Source organism: Ptychodera flava, chromosome 8, assembly GCF_041260155.1.
Source record: "Ptychodera flava strain L36383 chromosome 8, AS_Pfla_20210202, whole genome shotgun sequence".
NCBI classification, from domain to species: Eukaryota; Metazoa; Hemichordata; class Enteropneusta; family Ptychoderidae; genus Ptychodera; species Ptychodera flava.
This window is the reverse complement of record NC_091935.1, coordinates 40,400,792-40,411,636: the sequence shown is the minus strand read 5'-3', so window position 1 is coordinate 40,411,636 and position 10,845 is coordinate 40,400,792. Positions and strand designations below refer to the sequence as shown.

The 10,845-nt window shown below is 33.9% G+C and overlaps 1 protein-coding gene across 1 annotated transcript in view; it reads right to left on the bottom strand.

Annotated features, from left to right (window-relative positions):
• Positions 1 to 1,490: 1,490 nt before the first annotated feature.
• Positions 1,491 to 10,845, bottom strand: part of LOC139138107 (ceramide glucosyltransferase-like) — a 41,098-nt gene continuing 31,743 nt past the window's right edge. The window contains exons 7-9 of the mRNA XM_070706330.1: positions 9,011 to 9,199; positions 8,594 to 8,597; positions 1,491 to 7,186 (exon numbers count right to left, since the gene is read on the bottom strand). Of these exons, the coding sequence (XP_070562431.1) occupies positions 6,984 to 7,186; positions 8,594 to 8,597; positions 9,011 to 9,199 (396 nt within the window). The 3' untranslated portion in view covers positions 1,491 to 6,983. The remainder of the gene's footprint in view (positions 7,187 to 8,593; positions 8,598 to 9,010; positions 9,200 to 10,845) is intronic.

Here is a 10,845-nt window from a genome sequence, read left to right as displayed (position 1 = left end):
AAGGATATAAACTTAAGTAAGGCACAATTCGGTGGAAAAATTTTCTAAACTACATTGAAAATATACAGTACAATCGAATAAGGGACTGGACATAAATTACGGCGGGGAGGGCTGCCATTTTTCGCGCAAGCATTTTTGAAGGCCAGGTCATGAAATACTGAAATTCTGATAAATTGTCCAAATGTTACTGCAATAGAACTAATGACAATATATTTACTTGAGAAAGGTGATGTGAATATATATTTCTACAAAACATCACCTATGGAAACTAGATCAAATAGATGAGGAGATACTCACTTGTATTAGTGTCATTTATGAAACTTTACAATTAGCCACAACATTATTGGTAAGAAATGTAATTAGAATTTGATTTAGACATGTGGCTGCAACACAATTATCATGATTACGGTGCAATTGCATTATAGGCCTAGTAACTGGGATGTGTCACATACTGCCTTGAACAAATTTGTTCATCAATCACCAACTATTAAAAGAGATGATATCTTGTGATGCTATGTGTGTGCACCGCTACTTCCAACACAGTCCCTCTATCCATGGATAGAGGGACTGTGTTCCAACACAAGAACATGAAATTTTGTGAATTGCAAACACAGGAAATCCAGATGATAGAATTACAATACTATTGCAATTCATTTCACCACCAAGGTTTTTCCTGGTGTGATAGCAACATCCTCCCCCACCGATCTCTCTGCTCTAAAAAAATTTGAGGATCCCTTGGGGTAGCTTTTTATTTTCTGATTGATCACTCAATACCTCTGGCCCAAGGCTATACGTAATGACTGCTTCCTTCCAAGATCAGCAGGTGGCTATTTTAGCGCCCTCTACAGAGGTCTTAAAGAATGCTGTCTATGAACATTTGCCCAGCTATTGGTATTTCAGTCAGTCGATAACAAGTTTATATGGAAAGCTAACTTCTCATTTAGACATGAAGTATTGACAAATGAACAATTTGTAACTAATGTTATGGCAATATCTTTAAAGTTACCAAACTTCAGCTTGACTTCATCTCTTAAACTGGAGAGAAGTCCAAAAAAGAGGCGAAAGTGGCAACTCCAATAGACTGCTAAAAAATTAAGACCATACTTGAAAACATGCATACAAATACACGTACTTCCATGCAAAATTCATCAATGCATGTTTTTGCACATAAATTACATTACTCAGATTTGTATTGTGTCCAAAGGATATCGCATTTTGCTTGCCAGTGTATGTCACTCAGTCTGTGCAGCAAGGACTATATCACAATGGATTCACAGCTCAAGTCATTTGGGATTTTTGTTCACCACAAAATCACTACATTCTGATAAACAACTGTCACTTTTGCACAATCACATTAGATGCCTCTTTCCATTCTGTGTTTGTCAGGTTGTGTCTTTATACACTGGCATGAAGCCAGTGGGTTTTTTATTTGTTTTGAAGCACTTTGGCCAAGAAACACACTGTAAATAAATGACACTACATTTTGCATGTGGAAGAATATTATTTATTTGAAAATGTGGAGATGTTGACAAATTCTGAATGATATTCACAATTAATACACTACAAATTACAAAACATTTGACTGCACAGAGTAGGATTTTATATGTGAAAATAAAACAGTGTGTCAAGAGGAGTAAATAAAATGACTAGTGTAACTGAAATATATCTAATACAAGCAACATCAAAAATTAAATGTGAAGTAGTTGATAGAAGTTCAGATTTAGTGGTATGTGCAGTTGCATGTATCTTAAACAGTGTTGTCATTCATCTTCCATTGTCATGTCACATGGTTTGCCAACCACCATTGTCATGTCACATGGTTTGCCAACCACCATTGTCATGTCACATGGTTTGCCAACCACCATTGTCATGTCACAAAGTTTGCCAACCACCATTGTCATGTCACATGGTTTGCCGACCACCATTGTCATGTCACATGGTTTGCTGACCATCTGTTCATAATCATATGGTTATGACTTGAAGACATTTCAAACACTGTAAAAATCTTGTACAGACTCAACATTAATTGCAGCACAATATTTTTATCAGTCTGTACACTTGAATAGCATATCAAAGAATAATTTAAACACATCAACACTGACATAAAAACAATGCTACAAAGTACATGTATATGAATATATAAATAGTGAACATCTGGGCTAAAACAATGTCCTAAGTGTTATTGTATACATTTTGTATAAAATGGATCACTACAATTGTTTACTTAAAAAACCCCAAAGTTTATCTAGGTATTCAACAGTGATCTGTAGCTCATCTTTCTACAGTCTGTTCAATGTATGTATCCACTGTGTTCACCCTATTCACAGTGTACAGGGCAAGTAGTCACACTGACCATCATAAATACACTGAGTTGATAAGGCAAGTCATAACACATGTATTGATCACTTTGATTTGTAAGTCTAGACACTTCCAAAGTCTGTCTTTCTCTAATTATCCAATAAACGCTGTCATATATACAAATTGCCAAGGTAAACTTTTAACTATTTAAGTTTTAAATTACTTGACTAAAACTATCTCATTTATCAAATAAAATTCTGTAGATGTGATCTTCATATCATTAAAAAACCTATAGTTATTGCAAGCATTACATCCCTGGCATGTTACGTAGCTGTAGTTTTTCAAATAAAAGAGTTACATTTGGGTTAAAAAAATTGCAGTTTCTTTATCTGGTTTGCTAACAAAAGAGTTTGATGGAAATATTCCTGATACACAATGACAATACATTTTCACATTTATGTGTCCAATACGTCATGTGATTCTTGAGCTGACTGTTCTAATAGCAATGTTACAAATGGAACAATTATTTGTTTTCAAAACAATGGAACTGACTTTGTTGGTCTGAAATCTGTAAATGGTTATCTACTGAAATTACAGTACATTTCCAACCCATATTATTTTGACATTTTGATATTCTCACCTCATCAGTCCATTTCAAATTACTTTCTTTAAGATTGTTTTGTTGGAAACGAATATTCGAATCTAAATAGGGTGGATGTATTCCCTGTAGATCTTAACTGCATGTATGTGTACTGTAATGCTGTGAAGTATACAGTACATCCATTATTACAGGGACTTGTTACTTTCCAAGACACTATTGAAAATTGCTAGTTTTGCCACAAGACAATCACAATAATAAGTAATAATAATAATGAGAATAACAAATGAACATGTGCAAGTATGAGTGGCATATGCATAGTAATGGTATTACATCTGAGATGTATCATGATCATGGGTCAACTTCAACCACAACCAATAATACTGTGTCCAAAATTTACAAGTGGCAATAGCTCAGGCGAAAAATACTTCTGTGAGAATTGTTCATAAAACAGAAAGAACTGACAAACTTCATTCAATATTCAATTAATGTACATTGTACAGGTTTGGCACGCAAAATGATCCTACATCTAAAATTTACTACAGAACTTAACCAAACCTTTATGCATGTGGTCACCCTGGGCAGTATCACCTACATGTAGTAATCAGTCTGCAGAGCAACTCAATCAAAGATTGCACTATTTAATACACATGTGACATCATTACCTATGACATATGCTATCTGTCTTTCATCACATTGATCAATGTGACATCATTACCTATGACATATGCTATCTGTCTTTCATCACATTGATCAATGTGACATCATTACCTATGCTCTGTCTTTCATCACATTGATCAATGGTAAAAGAGAAATAGGTATCTCCAAGATCTTTCTCAGTACAATTGTAACTTTTAAATCATTTTTAGATCCAAATTACAAGATTTTGTTCAAAAACAGAAATGGTGTTCTCATTCTGCTGTAGCTGTAACAATGTGAATTGTAATGAGAAATATGTCCAATTATATTATCATGGAAAGAAATGTCAAAATATTTCATCATTCATATACATTTACACTTTACATTTGCTTGCAGTCAAAAATTTAAAAATCAACTTTTACTATGATTGATGCCAACATTTCTGCAACAGAGCTCACTAGATTAGCATTTGCTTGACAGCAAATCTATCTATCACACACTTTTTCTTAAAGTATTTACAGTATATGTACTGCTGTCTCCACATTTTCATTTCAAAGAAGTTTTTAAAAATATACCATTGGAAAAGTGACAATGGCAGTGGTGACAGAGTTACCTTTTCTTTATTCAAATCATTTATTCATTTTGTCACACTGGTTTGACCACTTTTGTTACTACAATCTTCATTAACAGGACATTAATAACACACAATTCAAATCAAGAATACACTTGATTACTGTAACTCTAAATTGCTAAACTGACTTTGTTAGCATTCTACTCGATAGGCAAGACTTGACTAGAATGTAAATATTTATTTGCATTAATCATGCATTAATTCACAGACAAGCAAGGGAGAAGCAGAGTGCAAAGGTATGTCAATTCTTTGAGCACTTTTTGAACAAAATTCAGGCAATATTCTTGCAAAAAAAACATACTCCCTTTATATTCTTTGTGAACCAACCTTGCACAATCAACAACAGACTACAAACTTACACACTGGGATTTTATCCCACAAAACAGCTGTGATAATGACATCAGTAAATCACAAATCAAATCAAAATTTCATTGCCAACAACAAGGTTTACATTTGAACTGCAAGGTTTTCAATTCTCTTGAATATCATCTGTATCAACATCCAGCAGGACATGAAGTCCCCAAATTCAATTCAGTATCTATACAATTTTGCAAGTTCAACTTTTCAGCTAAACTTGTCATTTTCAACAGATGCTGTTACTAATATTTCATGGCAATGTGTTTTTGATATTTGTTCAAGAGAAACAAAGATAGGAAAACTTAAAGGATGAATATTTCTGATTCTTGCTTTTTGAATGAGATTTGAAAGTAAAGGACAGTAAAGTTGCTGTTCAGCTCACAAATACTAATACAACACTCGCCAAAGTATTTATCAGTAGGGTAGAAATTAGGCTGTATCAAGTAAAGTGTGAATGAAGCGATCACAGTGGCTCCAACAATTGATTTATCCACTTTAACTTTCCTCTGTTTGGTAAGAAATAATAAACACACATAGCTTCTTCCATTGCATGAAATTGTCTCTAAGTGGCCGACTATTTGAGTAGCTATGGGATCTGATAAAGGTCATTCAACCTTTCTTCATGTTGCATTGTTTATTACATCTCCAATAAATACTTGCAAATTGTTCTCTTTCAAGAGTGTTCCATCATCTTTCACTAAGATGAGAATCATCAGTTCTATATTCTAGGTTTTTTACATTCTTTATAAGAAGGAAAAAACAAAGACTATGATAACATGACTGGAGTAAAGAATGTACAAAAGACAACTAATAACTTGTTTTGTCACTTGGAAGATCAAAAGCACCAAAGTAAACTAGACCTTATACAACCTGTTTAAAAAGTTTCAAATACTGATAGCCTGAGCTGCACAGATGAGTTGTACTTAAAGTTGAAAAGACTAGACAAAGGAATTATGTCCTCTGAAGAACAGTGTGATACCTTGAAAGACAGTGAGAGATTTGGTAATGTCCCTGTAACTCTATGGATATATTATGCTAGGGTATTAATGTAACACTAATGCTACATTGTTATATCCTGGCTGATGAAAATTAATGTAACACAAGAGATTACTCACCAAGAGTATTTCAATGATACAAACAGTCCTGTCATCATCCAAATAATTCATATTGCTAAACTGTGACCATTGAGAAATTCAGGGTTTTTACAAAACCAGGTCTGTAGAGTGATTCCAATTTACGTTTATGCATGATAGCGTAGTATTACTAAGTTGTTTACATACACTGTTATAAATGTTGCTGAGGTAAGATGACGCCATAATGTCAATTCTACTTGCTTGTTTCACTATTGAACTTGTACAGAACCCACAGATATACAAACAACACATCATCAAATACAAATTCAAAATATGTTTCAAAGATATGTGCTATTGTGTTCAATAAATTAATTTCTAATGGCCTTCAAGAACCCCTTGTATCAGTAAATTATTGTACTTTAATTGGCACTATAGTACAACAAGAATACTGTGGGAATTGAAAAAATGTCAAATTTATAATAATTCATACACTATCTCATTATTCAACTAAAAAAGTTATCACATATATTAATCACATCTACTCCTGTCTACAGAACCATACTCTCTTTACAATTTTTAATCATTATGTAAATCTTTGAGCTGTTTTATGCTTTCAAAAGCATGGCATGGCTAATGTCATATCTAATAACAATTCCTTGTATGCAAATAACGCATCAAACCAGAGCAAGACTATCTGGTTTTCCAAGCTCAGAATACTTTAGCCAACAAAATATAATTTCTCTGATTTTCTGGCCAAATTCTGCCAGAAAATGCTATTATTTGTAATAAAGTTTTGAAGCCCTACAAATCTTGAAATAAATTGTGTGTTCTAGACGTCAAGCCAAACAATGTGTGAGTTTAACCTTTAAATTATTTACTTCTTGAATAATTTGACCTTACGTAACAACTGGGTAAATGCAAAACTACAGCAGTGAAGAGATCACAATATTCTATTGTACTTCTCATTATGATCTAGTTTGTATACATATAAAACAAGACAGATTAATCTGTGGGTTTACATTTTACTTATCTACACTATCTATAATTATAGATTTCTTAATTTTCTAATGGATTTACCCTTCATGGTCAAAACTGATGACAAAGGATAAATAAGTTGCTGTAGTTGCAGTGAACGGTGAGAATATCTTGCAGCCATTGTCAATCTGATGTTCATGCTACAAAAAAGAAAAACTTGACTTTGGATTGAAGCAGGGAATTCTGACTGAAAATATCATATAACAGTTTTCTATCAATGTCTTTTTTCATTTTCAGGTTGAAAACTGTTTCAACGCACAAAGTTTGAAACTGAGAAAAACTGAGGCAGTATAACCCTGACCAGTATCAGAAGTATTCCTTGTCAAAAAGACTGTAATTTGTAGATTTGTTGTCATACCAAATAACACCGACATCCTTTTGAAGCGTCTTCATCTTTGACTTCCATTACTTGACCTCCCCATTTCAGCCGGAATGTGCCAGTTCTCCATTTAATATTTGGATCAAACAGAGCTTCAATAAATGCTAGGATTGCCAGAACTTCCCTTGTTATCCATGCTACTGTATATTCAAATTGTTGAATGGTAATGGACCATTCTGAAATTGAAGAGAATGATATTCATCATCAGTTTGTACCAGTTTGGCAAGTTCTGGTCATCTTCAACATTTCATGTATCTTAGCAGTCATTTGTTTAACCCAGCAAACCATGTATTTGAATGATTTAACTTACCGCAAATCATGATACATTCATATTTTGCTATATGGTCATCATGTCATCAGTAGCACACTGCAGTATAGTATACTCAATGCATTTACTGTTTTCTTATTGAAAGAACTGGGAAAAATTATGGTCCATGTAATTCTTAAACTTTAAAGGTTTGTTTGGTCCAAAATGAATGATTGACATACAAGTTACAGTACAATATATCATAACAATATATTGATGGTGCAAATACAGTGATCTAATTGGTCGAGATGCGTAAAGAACCGTGGTATATTCGCGATATACCACAGTTGGCACATGTGATACCTTTTGGAAAGAGCAAAAATCTTTCTGACATTCATGCTAGAATTTCAATATACTGCTACGATATGATAGCAATAAATCACACCCAGAGATGGTATACCAATCAGTTTTGACCAGTTCACTTCATATATGCACTCTATATTGCTCGTGCATATATGTCATGAATTGGTAAAAATTTTGTGGTATACCATCACTGGGTGTGCTTTATTGCCTTACTATATTATCTGTACTAGCCATTTATAGATTTGATAGTCACTGAAAGGTTCTCTACAGGAATGGCATGCTGAACTACGGTTGAAAAAGGACAATTGAAAGTTCTTCCATTTCAAACATTTTACATTCTATCATGAACTACCCCTTGCAGTTTTCTAAACTTAATAGCTACTCACTAGACCTGGATATTCACTAGAGCTGAACACATGTGATCAGAGTCACATGGCATGGTGCGAACTGCTATATTAGTCGCAAGATGGATTAGTTATAGCAGAAGACTACACTATGTGAGGACAAATTAATCTTTAGTGAGGTTTAAGATTTTCAAATTCTTAGTTTTGCAGAATCCCCTCTTTAAGGTAGAATATGTCTCCAGGACAGCCATTCAGATATTCACATTATTACACAGAACAGCCGTTCAGATATTCACATTATTACACAGGACAGCCATTCTGATATTCACATTATTACACAGGACAGCCATTCAGATATTCACATTATTACACAGGACAGCCATTCAGATATTCACATTATTACACAGGACAGCCATTCAGATATTCACATTATTACAATCTTTTTCTGGTGTAACTCTAATAGGGGCTCATATGGTCTTAGTTTTGTGAAAAATTAAAAATTTAACTTTTCCCTGTAGAGCTCAGTAAACACAGGGATGGCAGCCATTTTGAATCACAAATACATGTATCAGTAAATATTAGGTTATTTGTTTCTGTAGTACCAAATTTGCACGGCGACCTCAAATTACTATTCTTAATTTGGTAGGAGAATGGTTGAAAGGTTCCTTAGGGGATGCACAGGATACACCTGGAGGCATGATTGTTTCTTCTGAAGTCAGTTTATCCAAGTGTTTGCATCGTATTATATTAATTTTTAAACTTCAATTATATTGAGTACATTCACTGTCTTGAGGGAAGGAGATAAATAATTCATATTTCAATCAAAATAACCATTATCAAAAAATTCAACACGCCCCTCAAACACACAACAGCAGTTTGGAGGGCTTATTTTTCTCTTCCACTCACATTCACAATGTCTCACAATCTTCAGATACAAATTCACAATCTAGTTGACTTTTAAAACATCTATGAAACCTTTCATGTTTTCTACTTGATAATTTATATTTCCAATCTGTGTTTCTTCAACTCCAAATACATAGACTTACCTGTACTCCTAGCAGCTGTATGTAATCCAATATAAACCACACTAGTGAATGACATAGGAAAAATACTAAGGGGTGAACATGAAATAGAAAATAGACAGCCCAGGCTGTGCATGCTCCTAATGCTAGGCATTCAGTCAAGGGTTCAAATATGACTAGAGGTGGTACTGTTGCCAGTCGAAGTTTCACCATCTGTAATACAATTTGAAAAAAACATCAAATTACAAATGTAGTTGAAACAATGTTGGAGTTTTGACTCTATCTCTAGTACATGCTGATATATCTAATGGGAAGTTATTTCTCAGCATGCTACATAGTAATCACAGCGCTGAAACTAAACACATGATACGACTCTGCTTTAGCAGTTTGTATTTTCCAAATAAGCACATCAAAACAGTAGTTTTAATCCTTTTATTACAAAGCTGAATTTTGTGAGAGGTCTCATTTGCCTCCCAAAAATCTAAAAATACATGAGAAATTTAAGATGAAAACAGCTGCTATTGAATTTTAATACTTCAAAGTCAAACATTCATGTTCAGACTAATGATGGGCATTCAACCATAGACCCTTGAGAAAAACGGGATAGGCAACTGTGGTAAAGATCAAAGGGACTTTGGATTAACAGAGTACGATCCTACTTGGAATAATTAAGATGTGTTAATGGGTCGGGGACAGAATGAAGCTGGACCCGATTGACTGCACAACGTCCGGTTCATAGACACTGCATGCGGGTATACGGTAATAATGTTTACGGATTACAAGTTATTTCAGATTACCCGCAAGTCCATTTTTAGAAAGAAAAGTGTTACAAATATTTTGAGAAGAATTCGTCAAAATGGTTTTAAAGTATTTTTACATATTAGTAGCAAGATTCGATGCAACTAGAAGTCTACAGGAAGTCAGTATATTGCTGTAAAGTGACAAAGTTTCAAATACAAATCCGAAATACAAATCACTGCAGTTCCAGACTTAACAGCAGTTGAAATTCGCAGAGTTGTTTACATTCCGCAATCGTCCGTGTATCTCCAATTTTTCCCTCATTTTTGCAGTTTTTTAACTAGCAAGAGTTTTCTGTAGCGTCTATGGCTAAATGTACACTGTTTTTATCATCTGGTGTTTTCCTGTTGGCTTCTGCTAGAATCTAAAAAGGTGATCTTCATTGTTACCAGAACATTCACCATGACTGGTATTAAAAAAAACCCTGAAAATTCTCTGTGTCATTACTCGGAACATGCCATGCAAGAGCAAAGTGTACATATTCAGAACACCAATTTGATCGTTAATGAGATTAAATGTAAGTACGAAGTATTGTTGTAGGGGACCCCTTGGCAAATAAACTGAATATATTCCAAGGTAGATCGCACAAAGAAACCACAGCAGTTACCTGTCCCATTTTTCTCAAGGGTCTATGATTCAACAGGTGACATATGAAGTATAGTTTTATTTCCAAGTTTATCAAAATTTAATGTATTTGCAACTTAATTCAATCTAATAATTGTAATCTAGCACTTCCTGGGAAATATAATGGACAACACAATTTCATCTGCATAGTATCAGAGAACAAAGTTATTTGGTCACTGAGATAATATACAGCATTGTACACAATACCTATGAAGTTTTGATCAAGTAGTTTACTTGAAAATCTCAACCATATAACTACAGTTACATGATTCACATCCCATGGAAAATTGATGATACATGAAATTGGTTTCTTTGATGGACATATCGGAGTAAAACAACCATGGTGTGAAATGACTTATATGGTTTTTTCAAAGTGTCTCATTCAGCGTATGTGTGAGGTTGAAGTGCATCTCAAATAGAGTTACAAAATGACACAA